A 21,287-nucleotide genomic window follows, 5' to 3' on the forward strand; every position below is an offset into this window, starting at 1 on the left:
TTAAAGTACATTTCTTTTTAAAAATTAAATTCACGAATACCTTAAATTCCTATCTGGTAATTTTTTACTAAAACACAAAATATTTTTTTGTTTCCAGTTTTATAAGGGTCCCTCTTCCCCCAAAATATCTTAGTATTCAAGAAAAATACTATGCTTTCTTTTATGGCAAACTTTTGCACCTCCTCTCCCAAGTCTTTTTTTAAAAGTAGACTTTGGTTTTTAGAGCTATTTTAAGTTAGCAAGAAAATATATTTTCAATATTCCCTTCACTTACACATTATTCATTGGCCAAGTGTTTTAGTTTCCACGTTTATTTAGCAAATCTTTGCAAGTTGCTAGCCTCTTTTCTTGGGTAATGGATTCATGATGCTATTTTTATCAGCCTACACACTTTGTTTTAGAGAGAGTGAATTAATTGCTTTTAAAGATATTAATGTAGTCTCATTCTCTCTCTCTCTTAAACCCACAGACTCACTCACTCACTTTCTTACTCACTTTTCTCTCTCTCTCATAGGCACACAGAATTATATAACTCCTGAGCTCCCTCTACTGGATTTTTAGCATCAATTATTTAAGACATTGCTGATTATAAGCTATTCTTCCTAACTTCAGCCACCTAAGTTTTCATTAAGGGTTTATACGAGAAAATACATGATAGCATAGAAATGTCAATATTTTATATAATAAGGAAAAGAAATAATGTGTGATATATATATCTCTATATATATTGAGAGAGAGAGAACACATATTTATTTACAAGGTACACAATGTTTTGGATTTTGCCTATTAAGATTCAGTTTAGAATATGTAGTTATAGGAAAGATATGCTGTTAGAGCGATTTTTAAAGAAGTTTGTATTTCTAATAACTTAGTACTAACTTCTTTTATTTTTAAGATCTTTCAAAGACTGATTTATGCTGATAAACAAGAAGTTCAAGGAGATGGTCCATTTCTGGATGGAATTAATGTAACAATAAGAAGAAATTATATTTATGAAGATGCTTATGATAAACTTTCACCAGAAAATGGTATGTTAATATCTCTTTTATGTGTATATGTGATAATGGAGATTGAAAAATTATTTGAGAAGAGATTAATCATGAAAATATTAATATCATTTTATTCTGTAATGAACTTTTTAAAAATTTTGCTGTAAAACATATATAATAAAAAATGTCTTTAACCATTTTTTTTGTAATGATGGTGATTATATCTACCATGTTGTGCACTGTGTTTCAGATTTGTACTATCACCATTGTCTGTTTACAAATGAATCTATACTGGTTTATTAAAATGATATAGTAGGTCATATTTAAATATGCTTATTATCAAATATTCTAAAAGTTGACTATTTATTATTGCCAGTCTCTGGTATTTTAGTTGATAGCCTGTAATACTAACATTTTTACAGGCAGTCATATACATTCTGTATTTTAATACAAATACCTGTTTTATAAGTACCATAAATTAGAAGCCAAATTTAATTGCTGAAGGAAATGCTATGTCAGTCTAAATTTTAAGGACTCCTTCATCCAAAATGCCATTCTTAAAGTGTTAAGATAAGTTGACTGTTTTTCTGCACCCCTCCCTTCTCTCCATTTTGAACAGAGCCTGACTTGAAAAAGCGGATCCGCGTACACTTGCTTAATGCCCACGGCCTGGATGAAGCTGGCATTGACGGGGGTGGCATTTTCAGAGAGTTTTTAAATGAACTACTAAAATCTGGATTTAACCCCAATCAGGGATTTTTTAAGACTACTAATGAAGGGCTTCTGTATCCCAACCCAGCTGCCCAGATGCTTGTTGGAGATTCTTTTGCCAGACATTACTACTTCCTAGGCAGAATGCTTGGAAAGGTAAAGTGATCTTTATGTAAAAACAAATCTCAAGCTGAAAGATGTTGAAAGTTTATATTTTTATGATATCTACTTAAGTTTGAATTTAGTGTCTATAATCAAAACTAGTTTTGGCAAAGCCTAAACAACATTTTCGTGAGTAAATTTCATCCTTAGAGATTATATGCATGATAGTTACATGTAACAGACAGGAAGTGTTAGAAAGGTCTTTTATGGATCTTTTACAATGTTTACTTATTAGCATAGGTATATGTCTTGTAAATATGTAAATTTTATCACCATTGTTTTTATTGGTAGTGTTAAAAGTTAAGTATGTGCGATGAAAGATCATGTTGCTGTCATGCTGTCAAGACCATGTTAGGTGCCATTGAATTGACTATGACACATAGCGAGCTTATGTTGAGATATCTGAAGAACAGAACTGTGCACTGTCCTGTGCCATCATCCTGATTTCTGCCATGTTCAAGACCATTACTCAAACCACTACTGTGAAACAGTATTTTGAAGGTCTTCTTGGAAGACCATAATTACTCTTTACGATTTAAATGTTAGATTTGTTGCATGAAAATATTAGGGTGATTGGTCATTTAAGAATGATATTATGGTGATGCTGTATTAACTTGAATGTTACATTCCCCAGCCATTTCTTCAAATTGAAGCTAATGTTTATTGTGAATGAAAGACTAAAAATGTAATAATATGTAATGTACTGGAATACAAGCCTGCTTGCTGAAACTAAGGAGTACCTGAAGTGCTTGTTGCAGAAGGTCAAGGACTGCAGCCTTCAATATGGATTGAAGCTCAACATTAAGAAAACAAAGATTCTCACCACTGGGCCAATTGGCAGCATCAGGATGGATGTTGAATAGTCTGCTTAGTTCCACAATCAACATTCTTGGTACCAGCAGCCAGGAAATCAAGAGACAAATTGCATTTGGAAAGTCAGTGTCAGGGACCTCTCCAGCATACTGAAGAGCAGTGACATCAGTCTGGAGACGAAGGTGTGCCTGATCCAAGCCATAGGTTTTGCAGTTATTTGCTATGCATCAGAAAGCTGGAAAATGACCAGGGATGATAGAAAGAGAATTGATGCCTTTGAGCTGTGGTGCTGGAGAAGAGTATTGAATGTACCATAGACTGCTAGGAGAACAAACAGGTTTGTCCTGGAGAGGGTAAAACCAGGCTGCTTCTTAGAGACAAGGATTCTGAATATTTGTTTGACATACTTTAGGCATGTTGCGAGGAGAGATCAGTCCTTGGAGAGGGACATCATATTTGTGAGGGTGAAGGGACAGTGCAAAAGGAAGAACCTTGGTGAGATGGATCAATTCGATAATTGGGGTAATGGGTGTAGGTGTGTCAGAGACAGTGAGGTTGGGGTCGCCGTGCATCATGGGCGACTCTATGGCACATAACATTAAACAACAACTGGAAATATTTTTATCAGTAACATTTTCAAAATACTCTGTACTGTTAAAGTCAAGAAGACGAAAACACTTCCTAATATTAGTAGTCAGTATCGTAAGACTAGCAATCCTGGCCAGAAATAGGCAATAGATGAGAACGAATAGAAGGCATCAGTGAAATGTTGTGCGTCATGCAGAAAGGGTCCTCACTCAAGGTTTAGTAAGAAGCATGATACTTAGTAAGGGGCAGCCATACTTAGGTTCTAAAAACAAGATTGGTGTGAATGGTTCTGATTTAAAGCTGCCATTGTTGGGCTTGGGAAGAGGGGAGATAGATTGTCTCTTGGCAAATGAGATATGTGAGTGAGGATGGAAGAAGATTAAGACTGTTTTCCGACTTTAGTGATTGTATATTTACTGGTGATTTTAAAAAGGATAAAGGAAAACTGTCTTTTTAAAGGATAACATTCTGATTGGAGTTGTTTGAGTGTAATGTATTTCTAAGGGTACGATATCTCAGATATTTAGGAGAGAAACCTAAGCTAGATATTAGAAATTTTGAAAAAGTCTATTAAATCAAGCGACTTGATGGCACATAACAACAACAACAATTATAATAAATAGTTTGTTATTGACAAAGATAAAAATGTGTGGACACTAGGAATACATAGGATCACAAGAGAAGAAAATGCTGATGAATGCCAACATTAAAGTTGAGGTAGAGGAGTAACTAGCAGTGTAAATAAAAGTTCCGTGAAATATTGTCTTTCTGTATGCCAACCATTACCCCTTCCCTTTGGTGCAGAAAAATGAGTTAAATCTATTTATTCAATTGTTTTTTCTTCTTCCTTGCGATGGTGTGTTTTTTCCCTTTTATCACCAATTCTACTCCAATTTTTCCCCTTTCTTAAGTGCCTACTTAGAGATCTTTAATATCTTTAGAACAGAAGAGGTAGATACAGATAATAAAGTGTTATATGAGAGAGTGTATTTCATTTAGGAAGCTCTGATGGAAGGAAGATGGGCATTCTCCTCCCATTAAGATTTACAGACTCAGAAACCCAATGGAAATTTGCTGTGATTGGAACAATTTCAGCAGCAGTGAAGGAATGTCTTTAATTTTTCTATGATATACAGATGACATAACCGTGCTTGCTGAAACTGAGGACCTGAAACGCTTGCTGCAGAAGATCAAGGACTGTAGTCCTCAATATGGATTGAAGCTTAACATTAAGAAGACAAAAAGATTCTCACCACTGGGCCAACTGGCAGCACCATGATAGATGGAGAAGAGATTGAGGGTGTTAACTGTTACAGCTTGCTTGACTCCACAATCAGCAGTCTTGACACCAGCAGTCAGGAAATCAAAAGACAAATTGCATTGGGAAAGTCTGCTATCAGGTACCTTTCCAGAGTAGTGAAAAGCTAGAATGTCGGTCTAGAGACTAAGGTGCACCTGATCCAGGCCATGGTCTTTGCAGTTACTTGCTATGCATCAGAGAGCTAACAGTGACTCTGGATGATCACATACATTGGGCATATGGCTAGGAGAGACCAATCCTTGAAGAAGGACATCATGCTCTGAAGGGTAGAGTTACAACACATGAGAGGAAGACCCTGGATGAGAAGGATTGATATAGTAACTGGGGCAGTAGAGGAAGGTGAATCAGAATCAGAGACTGGCATAGGACCAGGCAGGCTTCAGAGCTGTACATACAGTCACTATGAGTTGCAGGCAAATCGACGGCAGATAACAACAACAAATATTTCATATAAAAATTGTACTACACTATAGAATATGTAAGAATGTATAGTATATATAAATGATAGGATAGTGTTATGTACATGTTGTTATGTGCTGTCAAGTGGAAACTCCACTGTGGCTGACCCTCCAGTGTGATTTCAGAGGCAGTAACTTGCACAGGAAATTGTCCATCTTTATCCAGCAGGCCTTTTTTTAGGGGGGATGTATGTATGTATATATGCACATACATAAAAAGTAAAAGAACAAAATTAATGTGAGAAGAGACACTGAAACTTGCTCTTTAGCATAGAGAAGATAAAGCAAAAGTCAGAAATATTGAAACAAGTGCTGAACAGAAGATTTCAAAGGGCAGCTCAAGAAGAAAAGTTTAATATATTACAGAATGTACTAAGACCTGGAGTTAGAAAGCCAACAGGTAGAACACATTCAGCATTTCTCAGGCTTGAAGAACTGAAAAGCGAATTCAAGCCTCGATTTGTACTACTGAAGGATTCTGTGATGAAAGGCTAAATGATACCAGAAGCATCAAAAGAATATGGCAAGAATACACAATCAGTATACCAAAAAGATTAATTAACAGTGAACCACTTCAGGAAGTAGGACATGATCAAGAACCAGTGGTAATGAAAGAAGGGTTTAAATCTACACTGAACACATTGGAAAAAATAAGGCCCCAGGAATTGATGTGATACCAATTGAGATGTTGCAAAGGCTGTGCCTTACTTTTGTTTTATTGACTATGCAAAGACATTATTCAGCTGGACTGAATTATGGTTGACATTACAAAGAACGAGAATTCTAGAACAGTAATTGTGATCATGCAAAACCTTTTTTTTTATTTGAGGTGGTTGGGTATTTTTAAAATTTTTTATGTTACTCTGATTTATTTACAAAGTTTTAATACATTGTTTTTCACAAAAGATTCTTCCCATTTCCTTCACCCCACCCATAGACTCAGTCTTTTTGTTAATTTAAATACCTTAATATATTAGTTACTGATTTTTTGCTAATGTTAGTCTTATACAATGTGAATTAACATTTTATTTATAGATCTTTCTGGTTATCTGTCCAGCTGTCATCATAGTTCTTTGATTTGCAGTCTCATTTTGAATGGAGGGCTTTTTCCTCTGTTTTTCTATTCTGTTTTAATTCTTTTTTACTGCATTTTTCACCTACTAGTTTATTTACAAAACTCGAATACAAATTGGAACAAATTCTTTCATTTTCCTTCACCCCCTGTACATCCACATTCCTTTGCTTCCAGCCTCTCCCACCCCTCCTGGATCCTTATACTCATTCTACAATAACGGTCTTATAGAATATTTACCCTTGTGGGACTGAGTTAATTCACTCAGCATAATACTCTTAAGTCCCTCCAAGTTAGGTAATAATTTACAAAGTTACTACTCCTGCATGCTGCATAGTATTCCATTGTATGAATATACCATACTTTTTCAATCCATTCCTTGGACATTTGGGCTGTTTCTATGTTCTTGCAATGGTGAATAATGCTGCTATGAACATTGGTGTCCAAATCTCAGTTTGTGCCTCAGTTCTCATATTCTCAGTGTATATTCCAAGTAGTGGAATAGCTGGGTCATATGGAATTTCTATGTTCGACTTTTTGAGAAATCATCAAACTGCCTTCAAGAATGATTGCACCATTTTACAATCCCACCAGCAATGTATAAGACTTCCTTTCTCGCCACATCCTCTCCAACATCTATTACTTGATGCCCTCTTAAACTTGATCATACAAAACTTTTACATGATCCTCCTCTTTCCTTGCTCGTTTTTGTCTTAACATTATAGAACAAAAATGCAACTTGTATCTCACACTTTAAAGTAATTGTATAATAATGTAAGTAATGTGTCCATTAGTAGGATTATTATTAAGTAAAATTATTAGTAAATCTTTGTTTTAGTCTTGTGTTGATCAGTTAAGCTACATTTTTGAGGAAATTTGTTGCTGTTTTTGCATAGTCTGGAAATACATTTTTATCTCCTTTGTTTAAAATAATATTCTATGCATGACAACAATCTGGAAGAAGGGATGCATTAGAGGAGGTGGGGAAGAAAATGTTCAACAATGAAATTAATAATAATAATATAAAAATAACTAATGAAGCTCTAGTGGGTAAGGAGCTGTGCTGCCAGCCCACAAATAGTGATAAGCAATCACCATGCACTTTACAGCCTCTGGAAACCCTCTACAAAGTCAGCTATGAATCAGTTCCAACTCAGCAGCACATTGTAACAAGACTAACATTTAAAATAATACAATATTAGGTATATGGTATAATTTTTGTTTTCTTGATAATCAGTTGTAATCCATATTGAAATCTGTAGTATTTGATCTTCAAGCAAGTCCTTCTCACTTTCAGCAAGCAAGGCTGTATCATCTGCATAACACTGATTGTTGATGAGTCTTTCTCCAAATTCTGATGCTCTATTCTTTTTCATAAAGTCTAGCTTCTAGAATGATTTGCTCCACATACAGATTGAATAAGTATGGAGAGAGGATACAATACTAACACACACCTTTCTTAATTTTAAACCATGTAATGTTCCCTTGCTCTGTTCGCACAGCAGCTTCTTGGTGGAGGTATAGGTTCTGCATGAACATGTTGAAGAGCTCTGGAATTCCCATTCTTCTCAGTGTTAGCCATAATTTGTTATGATCCACACAGCCAAATGCCTTTGCATTGTCAATAAAGCATAAGTAGACATTCTTCTGGTTTTCTCTGCTTTTACCAGAATCTGTCTGACGTTAGCCTCTTCTAAATCCAGTTTGAACTTCTAGCATTTCTCTGTCAATATACTGGTTTAGGCATTTTTTTATTATTTTCAGCAGTATTTTGCTTGTGTGCGATATTGTCTGATAATTTACACATTCTGTTGGATCACCTTTCTTGGGAATGGAAACAAATACAAATCTCTTCCGGTTGGTCAGTTGGGCAGCTGTCCTCCAAATTTTCTGGCATAGACTGGTGAGCACATCCATGGCTGCATCTATTAGGTGAAACTTATTTATTGGTATCCCATCAGGTCCTTATTTTTTTGCTATGTCTTCAGTGCAGCTTGAACTTCTTTGTTCCCTCATTAACATTGGCTCTTGATAATGTACTTCTTGAAATATTTCAGTGTCAGCCAATTCTTTTTGTTACAGTGACTCTGTATATTCCCTCCGTCTTGTATGGCATGTTGTTAGGAGATGCTATTCCTTGGAGAACAACACCATCCTTGGAAAGTTGGAGGGATAGCAAAAGAGTAGAAGATGGTGAGCTAAATCTATTGACACACTGATTGCAGCAGTGGGCTCACATATGTCAAAACTATGAGGATGGCACAGGATTGGACAGAGTTTAGATCTGTTGTTTATAGGCTCGCTGTGAGTCCTATTCAACTCGACAGCAGCCAACAATAACCAACAGTATGGCTTTTGTTAGTCAGTAGAGTAACTAGACTTCCTGCTCTAGATCCAAGTCAACTGTAGATCTGTTTCTATAGGATCTGGGCTAAATCTACCCTTCCATTTTTGTTAAGAAATGCAGTCATGCCCAGTCATTTGTCTATTATTTGTGACTGCTTTCACCAGAATTCAACCAAAAGTTGAATTAGTCATGTGTAAGGCTTTATGGTCTGTAAAGTCTAAAATAGTTAGTTTCTGACTTTTTATAGGAAAAGTGTATTCTCAACAATAATAAAATATAGACCTAACTAGAAAAAGTTTTCTGACCCATGTTGTAGAACTAAATACATAATCATATCATTTCAATTCCATGAGAAATGTTGGAACTTTATCTTGTGGGTAATGGAAAATAACTGTTAAAGTAAATGGCTAAGATGATAGATTTACTAAATTTTAAGGAGACACAATGGTTTCCTAGAAGGAGATTGGAATTTAGAAGTATGAATTGAGTTAATCTGGAACACACTGGTAACATCTGACTGGACAGTTCTAATGACTCTGCCATAAGTTGACTCTGACATAAAACAAGTACTTTATGAATATGACCTTAGCTCAGAAAGTAGGAAGAGGCAGGACAGAAGCATGAAGAGGAACAAAGAACCCAATGAGAAATTTAGAAGAGTGTATGTTACTTCCAAGTATTGAAACTAATGGCACATAATAAAATATGTATAAACTGTGGAATGGAAAACTAATAGCTCTTCTAAACTTTCGTTCAAACCACAATTTTAAATAAATAAATCTAACTTGTGGATAACTGAGAATGTTATTTGTGCTACAGCATTCTTTCCATGCAGTCCATTACTAATGATGAGTTTACACCCAGATATACCCCAGAGGTTTTTAAGTACAGTCTCTGATTGCTCCAATGCATTCTAAGTTGGGGACTGCCTATATATAGGTCAGAGGAGACTGTGACCTGAACTACAGGTAGTGGCATACTGTTAGAATGATCCTGTATGCTGAGGAATGAAAAGTGACCACTGGGCTTACCAGGGTTTTGTTGTTGTTGGGGTTTTTTTGCTCACTTTTTTTTATATAAATAACAGGGTTTGTTTTGGTTTTGTTTTTTTTAAATAAATAACAGTTTTACTGATACATAATTCATATACCAAGCAGTTCACTCAATTTCCAATTAAATACTTTTTAGCATGCTTAGAGTTAAGGGTCAGTAGTAGAATATTTTCATCACCTGTGGCTGCTAACAGTCTGTTGTTTTATTTCAGTAACCCCAACCCTAGGTAATTACTGATCTACTTTTTGTTTATAGTTGTGTCTATTCTAGACATTTTGTATTAATATAGTCAGTCATTCAATATGTAGCTTGACTTCTTTCACTTAATACGGTGTTTTTAAGATTTATCTGTGTTGTATTAATGTACTTGTATTTTATTTTTAAATTCTATTCAGTTGTGCCTTATCACATTAGTTTAAATCAGTTTGCTTTGGAGTGAGAAGAATACATTTTATACAAATGGAAAAGAATGTCAGTGACCTTGTCCAAAGGCTTATTAGCTCTATAGAAAAGAAAGGATTTAGGTTCCATCTACTGTCTGAAAGTAGCGTGTATATTCCTATGGAACATTTTTTTAAGTTGAGATGGCAAAAAACAAACTAATTACTATTCATTTACATAGGGAAAAATTTTTAGAGTTCTCACATCCAAAAAAATAACTTACCAAATCATGCCCCAAATCACATAAAACCTAAAATAATGCTGACATAAAGTGTTAACAGACACAATTAAAAACTATGGAGATTTGTTCCTGAGATGTTGATTGTATATATAGTTCCCAGGGAAAGAGCTTGGTGACACCTTAGTCTTGATATTTGGGGTGCATGCTGCCTCTTCAGTGACTTGCTACAAATTAATTGCTAGTTTGTGTTTCTTCTTTTATATATACACCACACGCCCATATGAATGAAAATTATCTTCCAGTTTCTTTTTGTTTGCAACAAAGAGGTAAGACGTAAGAAGGTTTTTAGTAAAAGCAGACTTTTCCCCCCTTTTTTAAAAAATATTTTTTAATTAATTTTAACAAAAGTTTACAGAGATTTTGGATTTCCATACATTCATTGTTGCATTTTTCTCCCTGCCCACCTCTCCCCCCAGTTCACACTTCTCTTTGAAAAGTAAAAGAAAAATTATTTCATTGGTATAGAATTCTGCACTCCCCCCCCCCCACACCAAGTACACTCCACTATGCAACCTTCATTCTGGACTCTTGTCATAACCATAATACCCAATCATATATTGCTTTCAAACAGTTCTCTCCCTCATCTGTTTCAATGCAATATATCTAATTTATCCAGTTTTTCTCAGCCTCACCCCAACCCTGATGTCAGTCCCATTCTACAACAGTGGTACTATGCGATATTTTTTCTTTTGTGACTGAGATATTTCACTCAGTATAATGCCCTCCAGTGTCACCCATTTTGAATAATATGGCATGAGTTCCTTGTTTTTCAATGCAGCATAGTATTCCATTGTGTGAATATACCAGAGCTTCTCTATCCATTCATTTGTTGATGGGCACTTAGGTTGTTTCCAACTTTTTGCTATTGTGAACAAAGCCACATTAAACATGGATGTGCATATATCTGCCTGGGGGGCAGTTCTGGTTCTTTAGGGTATATTCTCAGTAATGGAATTGCTGGGTCAAATGGCGTTTCTATTTGCAACTTTTTGAGAGAGTGCCATACAGCCTTCCATAGTGGTTACACCATTTTACACTCCCAGCAGCCAGTGAATAAGGGTTCCAGTTTCTTCGCAACCTCACCAGCATTTGTTGTTTGCTGCTCTGTTAAATTTTGCTATTCTTACTGGGGGGTGAGATGACATCTCATAGTTGTTTTGATTTGCTCTCTTAGAGCTAGGGATTTTTAACATTTCTTTATAATTTGTTTGCCATTTGAATGTCTTCTTTGGTGAAGTGTCTGTTCATATCCTTTGCCCATTTTTCAGTTGGGTTGTTTATCTTGTTGTGGTACCTGAGTATTTTATAAATTTTAAGATATAAGTCCTTTATCTGACATGTCATTGCCAAATGTTTTTTCCTAGTCTGTGGTTTCCCTATTGGAGAAGTTTTTGGATGTGCATAGGAATTTGATTCTTAGGAGGTCCCATTCTTCTATTTTATCCTCTCCTGGTTGTAGATTTTCTAGGATGCTTGGAAGACTGTGTATGTTATGGATTAGGACTTCTAGAGTTCTTCCAGGCTTTTCTTTAATGAAGTTTATAGTCCTTGATTTTAGTCCTAGGTCCATGAACAGGGTCACCTTCATAGTTAGAAAGGTAATTCCTAGATGCATCTTGAAATACAATATTGTGAGCCACAGGATAATATCTGTATGCATACAAGGAAGTCTGGTGAATACCACTATTACTCAAATATTTGTGCCAACAACCAGAGCCAGAGAAGGAAATCAATGATTTCTGCCAACTTTTGCAGTTAGAAATCAGTCGAACATACAACCAAGATGCATTAATAATAATAGGTGACTGGAATGCAAATGTTGAGAACAAGGAAGACTTATCAGTGGGCAGAAAATAGAGACATACTAGCAGATAAAAGGCTGGAATGATAGAATTCTGTACAGTCAGTAAAAATTTCTTGCAAATATCTTTTATAAGAAGCATAAATACAGGCAATAAACATGGATTTTTCCTAATGGCATGCACAAGAATCAGATCAATGATATTAGTGGATAGAATCATTGGAAAAGCTCAGTATCAGCTGTAAAAACTAGGCTAGGTGCTGATTGTAGAACAGACTATCATCTACTCATATGCAAGTTCAAACTAAAGCTAAAAAAGGTTAAATCAAGTTGGCAGGAACCAAAATTTGACCTTGAATTTATCACATCTGAATTTTTAAAAAAAAAAAAACCCTTAGGAACAAATTTGCAGCCTTGAACACTGATGAACAATGACCAGATGAGCTGTGGGAGAGTAACAAGAATATCAGCCACGAAGAATGCAAAAGGCCCTTACAAAAACAGAAGAGAAAGAAAAGACCAAGTTGGATGTCAAAAGAGGCTCAGTATTGCACTAGATCACTGAGAAGCCAGAGCAAAGGGAAGAAAGCAGGAAATTAAGGAGCTGAACAGAAGATTTCAAAGGGCAGCACAGGAAGACAAAGCAAAGTATTATAAAGAACTGGAGTCAGAAAATCAAAAGGGCCAAACTTTGCATGTCTTAAGCTGAAGGAACAAAAGAACAAATTCAAACCTCAAGTTGCAATACTTAAAAACGCTGTGGGCGGAATAGTGAAAGATTCAGAAATCATTAAAAGAAGGTGGAAGGGGTATACACAGTGACTGTATCAGAAAGAATTGGCTGACAGAAGAATTTATGAAACTACATATGATCAATAGGCAATGGTGATGAAGGGAAAAGTTCAGGCTGCTCTGAAAGAATTGGCAAAAATGAAGGTCCTAGGAATTGGTCGAATACCAGTTGACATGTTTCAACAAACAGATGTTACCCTGGATGTGCTCAACAGTTTGTACCAAGAAATCTAGGTGACAACTGACTTTAAGAGATTCATATTTGTTCCCATTCCAAAAAAATGGTGACCTGAGATTGGAAATTATAGAACAATATCACATGAAAGCAAAACCCTGCTGAAGGTTATGCAGAAATGACTGGAACCGTACATTAACAGAGAACCAGAAATACAAGCTGGGTTTAGAAGATGTGACACTAGAAACATTATTGCCAATTTCAGAAGATCTTATCCCAAAGCAGGGAGTACCAGAGAAATGTCTGTCTGTGTTTCATTGACTATGCAAAGGCTGTGTAGATAACAAGAAATTGTGGCTAACCTTGAGGAGAATAGGAATCCCAGAACACTTGATGGTGCTCATGTGACAGCTACACTCGGATCAGGAAGCAGTCCTCAGAACAGAGCAAGGAAACACTGCATCGTTCAAAATCAGGAAAGAAGTGTGTCAGGGATGTATTCTGTCTCCATACCTTTCGAATCTATGTGCAGAACAGATCGTGGAGGGTGGGCATTATAAGAAGGAATGTGGCATCAGGATTGGAGGAAGACATATCAACAACCTGTGATATGCAATGACACAACCTTGCTTGCTGAAACTGAAGAGCTCTTGCTGCGGAAAGTCAAGGACTGTAGTCTTCAATATGAAATTAAGCTCAACATCAAGAAGACAAAGATTCTCACTACTGGGCCAATTGGCAGCACCATGATAGATGGAAAAAAGTTTGGGGTTGTTAATTTTAACTTGCTTGCCTCCTCAGTCAATACTCTTGGCACCAAGTCAGGAAATTAAAAGAAAAATTGCACTGGGAACATCTGCTTTCAGGAATCTCCCCAGAGTCCTGTGGAGCAGTGATGTCAGACTAGAGACTAAGGTGTGCGTAATCCAGGCCATGTCTTCGCAATTACTTGCTGTGCATCAGAGAGCTGGACAATAGCTGAGGATGGCAGAAGAAGAATCAATTCCTTTGAGTTATACTGGAGAAGAGTATTCAGCATACCATAGATTGCCTAGAGAACAAACAGGTCTGTCCTGGAGAGGATTAAACCAAATTTCTTCTAGGAAGCAAGCATTTTAGAGTTCCTTCTCACATACTTTGAATATGTTGCCAGGAGGAACCAGTTCTTAGAGAAGGACATCATGCTTAGAAGGGTAGGGGGACAGCACAGGAGAGGAACACCCAAAATGAAATTAGTTGACACAGTAATTGGCATAATGGATGTATGAGTATGTTGGAGTCAATGAGACTGGCTCAGGATAGGGCGACTTCAGAGCTGTTGTACATAGGGTTGCTGTGAGTCTCAAGTGACTCGATTGTATATATCAATGCCATGAATAGTTCATAGAGAATTGAGTGCTAACTCAAAGGCCATGCCTCTCTGATGGTTCAGATCTACCAGTGGCTCCTCAGGAAGGGATTGGCTATCTTTTCCCATATTTATAGCCTTGGACATCCAATTGAGAGTTAGCTTTGAATCAGTCTGACTCAAAAGATAATGAGTTTGACTATTGTGTCTTTGGTGACTTTTAAGCAATTGCCTGTGCAATGAATGCAAGTTTTATTTTAATTGATTTAAAGTTTATAAATAACCAGTTGTTTTTAGGGGTTAGCTTATTGAACAGTGCAGATCTAAAGCATAAATGGAGATATTGGCTATAAGCTCTTTTTATGAGCACAGGAAAGTGAACAAGGGTGCACATACTTTGTTTACAGATGTTTTTGTGTCATTTGGGGTGAGAAAGATTAGAAAACTGGGCGATTTATTTTCTTGTCGGAATAAGCACTTTAATGTTAAGAAAAGGGCCTACCTCTTTCTGGGGAAGTAGAAAGGAAACTGCAGAATAGTGGTCAGATGGTTAGAAAGTTAAAAGTGGTGGTAATACAATAGAAAGGAAGAAAGCGTATCAAGTAAAAGAGGTGAGCGCGTGTTGTTCAATGCTGTGTTTTCCCTGTAAAAGATGGAGGCTGATTATTGGCACTGTAGTGTGCACTAGTCTTGGGATCAGTGGGTTTAAAACTGTGCTGACATGAGTTTAAGAGAATAGCAAGTGAAATAGTAATGATTGGTGATTAGATATATCTTTGCTGTAAAGGAAAGAAAAGACTTGAAGTAAAAACGATAATGGTGATTATTGTACAACATGATGAAAGTAACTAATGTTAGTGAATTATACATATGAAATGTTGAAATTCCATGTGTATATGAATATGTTGAATATTTTGTCATCACATTAAATAAAAAAGGTAACAGCCTCATAGAAGAGTGGACAGTAGACTTGAGCATGCACTTCAGAATGACAATGATTTGAAAAGTTGATGAATAATTTGAAAAGTTGATAATTTGAAAAGTTGTGAGGAAATCCTCATCAGATTGTAGGGAAGGGGAATAAGGAAACCTAAAAACACCAAGTATTTATTCAGCAAATATTTAATAGCTATTTCCTCTGTGTCGTGAGAACGAACAAATGGAGCTCTGGTGACTTAGTGATAAGGAGTTGTGCTGCCAGCAATAAGGCTAGTGGTTCAAATCCACCAGCTGCTCTGTGGGAGAAAAATGAACACTCCTCCCATGATTTCCTGCCTGTGAAAACCCACTGGAGGGTCAGCTGTTAGTTCCAACTAGAGGGTATAGAACTACAGTAACAGTAATGAACAAATAAAAATTCTTGGTCCTAGTAGTTAGATGACCAGATAAAGAAAAAGAAGTAAAAAATGTGCAACAATGAATGGATGGAAATCCAAGTTCTTTGTAAATGTTCATTAAAATCTCAATTAAAAAAAGAAGTAAACATATACTGTTGTTCTGTGCCATCAAGTTAGCTTCGACTGATAGCAGCCCTGTGAACAAATTAGAACCTTGTCCTATGACAGAGAATTTTAAATGGAGATTTTTTTTTTTAAGTTCCTTAATTCTAGATGAAGAATTCTTTTGTCATCCAGACTAAAATTCCCAGTCAGCTTTACAGTTCCTATAGGAACTTTCAAGACCTATATCCTTCATGTTTCAGCACGAGTTGGCAAACATTCTAGAAAGAATTTTACTTAATACTTTTGGTTTTGAGGGTCACATCTGGTTTCTGTTGCATATTCTTCTTTTTTCACTTAAACCTTTTAAAAACAACCTTTCAGAAGCATTCTGAGCTCATAGGCTATGCCAGTGCTTGTATGAGAACATTGGTTGGTAACAAGTGAAGACATAAAATGATCCATGTTGAAAATGCTGCTGCTGATAAGCCTCCTGGTAGGAGAAGGAAGTAAGAAGATCTTTTTATCAACCAATGTTTTAATCGAGATTTTCTTGATGAATAAGATTATATTATTGCCAAATCACTTTTAAAAACTTTACTTTCAAACTATTGTCTCCATTAAAATGTCTTCCCATATTCATTGACTTAATAGCACTTTTAGACATTTGTGCTTTTACAAAATACTTAAACTACTAAAGTTCCATTTTTCAATCCACCAGATGTTCTGCTGTAGAAGGAAAGGCAGTCTTCTCCTGTATCAGTCAGATCCAATTTGAATGTTCTCTCTCTCACACACACACACACACAAATTTAAAAAATAAAGTACTGTTTTTCATGCTTTATGCATTAGACCGTACCAGACTATTTTATTTAAAAAATAGTTAAGAAATTAAATGTTTGAAAATGTCTCTGGATTAAACAGACTAGGCTGGTTTTCACTTATGAGGTAGGTGACTGCATAATGACATTGAGTCTGAGTGGTAAAATTAATAGATGGAATGCTTAGTTGTTAATGGATAGAGCTTAATGTTCGGCTTCATATTTAAATAAATGAGAATAGATAATTAGAAAGTTTTGCTCTTATTTTCTAATACATCAGTCAGAACTACAATAAATTTCAGCTTTGTAACAGAATTCCTACTGATACCACATTTGTTGTTCTCCCAATGAGACTTGTTCAGCAGTCTCTGCTCTTCCTCACCTTGGAGTATACTTGTTGTGAGGTGTCGTCGAGTCACGTACCACTCATATCTACCCTGTGGAACAACCTTTCTGAAACCTCCCCTATTCTGTGCTATCCTCATCATCTCTGACACAGTACACAAAGCTGTGAATTTGAGAAACAGTTTAACTAAAAACCAATGCCTGTAAAACAGAGTACACTCTTGTTGCTTTAAAATCATAATAATCAAAACCTCTCCAAGTATAATTCATGTTCTGTAAAATTCGGAGTTGTGAAGGGTACAGTTAAGTGGCTTTTAAAATAGCTGCTAAATTGTACAACTGTCATCAGTATCCAGTTTTATCATCCAAAAAGAAACACCAAAGAAATTAGTAACCATTTCCATTCTTGCTTAATCCTCACAGTGTGAGAAGCCACTGATCTCTTTTCTTTATGGATTTGCCTATTGGATACTTCATATCTATATTCATATGACTTTTTGTGATTATTGTCTTTCTGTGTTCCAGGCTCTATTAATATTCTAACATTTACCTGTATAGTCGACGTTCTGCATCAGTAGAATCCTCATCATGAAAAATGTCTTCAGCCTTGTTGTTATGTTGTTGCTAGGTGCCATCAAGTTGAGTATAACTCATAGCAACCCTATGAACAAAAGATCTGAATGCTGTTCTATCCTCCTCACACTTCCTGACATACAGAACCCATTGCAGCAGTCACCGTGTCCAGTGCCCCTGGTAGAGGGTCTTCCTCTCCTTCGCCGACCTTTCACCCTTCCTACTTATCTTCAGCCTTAGGTTTAAATATATAAACTTTGGGTTGAAACATAACCATATTTAATAAATATTTTAAACTTAAGGTCGAAACATAACAGCAACAATATTCTGTATGTATGACTATACCACCTTTTCTCTATCTGTGTAGGGACATTTAGGTTATTTGGATATTTTAAATAATGCTGATATGAACCAGCCATGTGCAAGGTTTTCTCTTGACCTATGTATTTCATTTTTGTTGTTCTGTACCATCAAATTCAAAGTGACTCTTGGCTGACCAGCAGGTATTCAGAGACTATAAATTGCATTGGAAGAGACTTATTTTTGTTCCTACTAAAAAATGGTGGATTTGAATCACACAACAGCTCATTATCCCTAAGCCACCATAGCTCCCTGTATTTCATTATCTTGTTATATATAGTTAGGACTGAAAATGCTAAGCTGTATGATAACTCCATATAAAGCATGTGACCATTTAGAATCCTTTACTAAGGAGAGGTCTCATTTCTCCACCACCCTCCATAACACTTACTGTTTTCTATCTTCTTAATTACAGTGTAGCCATCATGTTCCTGTGTGAAGTGGTATCTCATTATAGTTTTGATTTGCATTTCTTTAACTACTGATCATCTGTATATCAACTTGGTAGTAACTTGAAATTCTTTGCTGTGTTGTGGTTTTGTATGGTCATTTGGTTGTTTTTTTAAAATTTGGCTGTTGGTCTATTATTGTTAAAATTTTTTTCTGTATTTTTTGCATTTGACTCTTGATGTCCAGATATTTTAGCATTTTCTTGACTGTCTTTGCAGTTTATTCTTCTGTTGGTATATTTGCAATTTCTTCATGGTGTTCTTTGAAGAACAGTTTGTTGGGTTGTGTTTTTTTTTTAAATTTGATGTAGTTGTTGTTTTGTTGATTATGCTTTTGGTATTTTACCTAAGAAATTAGGGGCTATTCCAGAATCCTAAAGACTTAACGCTTATACCTTGCAAAAGCATTAGTTTTTGCATATGGTACGAAGTAGAGGTCCATCTTAATTCTTTTGCATGTGGCGATCCAGTTGGCCTAGTTCTTGAAGTAAAGACAGTTCTTTCTGCCAAATGATAACTTTGTTGAAAATCATATGACCGTTGTTGTTATGTGCCATCGAGCCATTTGTAATTCCTAGTGACCCTATGTGCAGTAGCTCTGAACCTTCTCCTAACTTGAGCTGTTCTCACTGTCTCTGGCACACCTACCCCCATTACCCCAGTTTCCATGTCAGTTTATCTCCTCCAGGGTCTTTTCCTCTCATATTGTCCCTCCCTCCTTCCAAGCATGATGTCCTTTTCCAAGGACTTCAGGCATCATGCCCAAAGTATGTCAGATGGAGCTTCAAAATCCTTGCCTCCAAGAAGCAAATTTGGTTTCATCCTCTCTAGGACAAACCTGTTTGTTTTCTTGGCATTCTGTGGTATGGTCAGTACTTTTCTCCAGTACCACAACTCAAAGACATAGATGATTGTTCTGACATCCCTAGTTCTTGTCCAGCACTCTGATGTGTAGCAAGTAATTGCAAATACCATGGCCTGAGTCAGCCACGCTTTAGTTCCTAGTCTGACATTGTCACCCTTTATCACTCTGGAGAGGTCCCTGGCAGCAGATTTTCCTACTACAATTCATCTTTTGCTTTCCCAGCTGCTGGTGCCAACAGTGTTGATTGTGGATCCAGATTATCAATTTTATAATCTCCTGGTTGTAGGTTTTTCAAGATGCTTGAAAGACTGTTCACATTGTGGATTAGGGCTTCTAGAGTTCATGCAAGATCTTCTTTGATGAAGTTTATAGTAGTCTTTTATTTTACTCATAGGTCCTTGATCCACTTTGAGTTGGTTTTTGTGTATAGTGTGAGGTGTGAGTCTTGCTTGAGTTTTCTACAGATGGTTTCCCAATTTTGTCAACACCATTTGTTAAAGAGACTTTCATTTCCCCACTTTGTTACTTTGTTCCCCACATTTTGCTACTTTAATCAGATATTAGAGATTCTTCAAGTTTAGTAATGGGGTCCAACTTGACCTCACCATTAAAAACAGTGTATGTCTTTAGGCTCACCTTATCATTTCAGTGACAAATTTAAGACATTAATCCCCTAGTCCTTTGCATAAATTTTAAGCAGATAATATTCTAGCTTTAATTTAAGGGCTATCATAATTCTCTTCCATTGTGGAGATAAACACTGGTTTTGGTTTACATTCTCAGTAAAGCAATAGTTCTTGCCTTATCATTGAGGCTTCCTGCTGAAACTGACTGTTAGCTTCTCAGCAGGAATAGAAAGTGCTTAATTCATTGCATAGAATGCTTTCAAATTACGTCTCCCAGTACAATTGTATTATTCTTTATATTAGTCTATAAAAGATAGTTTTTCTAGACTTAAAGGATGAGGGGATGATAGATTAATTTTTTTAAAAATATTGTTTTGTTCACGAAGTTTATAGACATTGTTTTATACTATTCTTCATTCTTACAGTTTCCTACACTCATTCCCATGCATTGTTTTTGTTTATTTTATACTTATTTATTTATAAAGTTTGAATTTTTTTCCACAAAAGATATTTCCCATTTCTTTCACCTCATCAACCCATTGAATTTTGCAATGCCGTGATTAACACCCTACCTCCTCCTCATCCATCCTCATCCCTCTATTTCTACCCACCCCACCCCCCCAACTTGAATCCTCATACTCATTCTACAGTATAATGGTTGTATATGGTATTTGTCCTTGTGGGACTGAGTTCATTCTCTCAGCATACTGCTGCTCTCCAGTCCCTCCCAAGTTAAGCACTAATTTACAAAATTTACACAATCAGGTGTCTTTGAATAGTTAATAGAACATTATAAACACCTTTCTGGCAGTCTAATCTTTCAGTTAAGAGCCATTTGACTTTAGCAATGATATCTTGCATGTCCTGGAATCCAGCTTGAATTTCTCTAAGTTCCCTGTTCTGTTTTAGCTATTTCTTAATAATCTTCAGGAAAATTTTACTTGGATGTGACACATGCATTATGTTTTATTAAATCAATCACTATTGGACCTTGCCCATTGTTACACAGTCTTTTCAGATCCCTGCTAGGTCCTTCTCATTTTCTTCACTGCCTCACTCTACCCACCAAACTGCAACCCTATACATCATCACCCCTCTGCTCCCATCCCTCTCTCGTTGGGTCTTCATACATGTTTTACAAGTTATTCTTCTATTTTTAAATGTTGTTGTTATGTGCCATCAAGTCACCTGCGACTCATAGTGACCCTGTGTACAGCAGCCCTAAACCCTGCTCTATCTTGTGCCAATCTCACTGTCTTAGACACACCTACTCACATTACCCCAGTCACTGAGTCAATCCATTTCATAGAGGGTCTTCCTCTCCTATGCTGTCTCTCCACCTTCCCACGCAGGATGTCCTTCTCCAAGGACTGGTCCCTCCTTACAACATATCCAAAGTATATCAGACAAAGCTTCAGAATCTTTGCCTCCAAGGAGCAGCCTGGTTTAACCCTCTATAGGACGAACCTGTTCATTTTCTTAGCAGTCCATAAAGTC

General features: G+C 36.3%; 1 protein-coding gene across 1 annotated transcript in view; it reads left to right on the forward strand.

Annotated features, from left to right (window-relative positions):
• Positions 1 to 21,287, forward strand: part of UBE3C (ubiquitin protein ligase E3C) — a 216,901-nt gene that overhangs the window by 123,347 nt on the left and 72,267 nt on the right. Inside the window, exons 17-18 of the mRNA XM_006887657.1 lie at positions 896 to 1,028; positions 1,609 to 1,856. Of these exons, the coding sequence (XP_006887719.1) occupies positions 896 to 1,028; positions 1,609 to 1,856 (381 nt within the window). The remainder of the gene's footprint in view (positions 1 to 895; positions 1,029 to 1,608; positions 1,857 to 21,287) is intronic.

This window comes from Elephantulus edwardii, unplaced genomic scaffold (assembly GCF_000299155.1).
Source record: "Elephantulus edwardii isolate Elephantulus edwardi_28Jun2011 unplaced genomic scaffold, EleEdw1.0 scaffold00060, whole genome shotgun sequence".
NCBI classification, from domain to species: domain Eukaryota; kingdom Metazoa; phylum Chordata; class Mammalia; order Macroscelidea; family Macroscelididae; genus Elephantulus; species Elephantulus edwardii.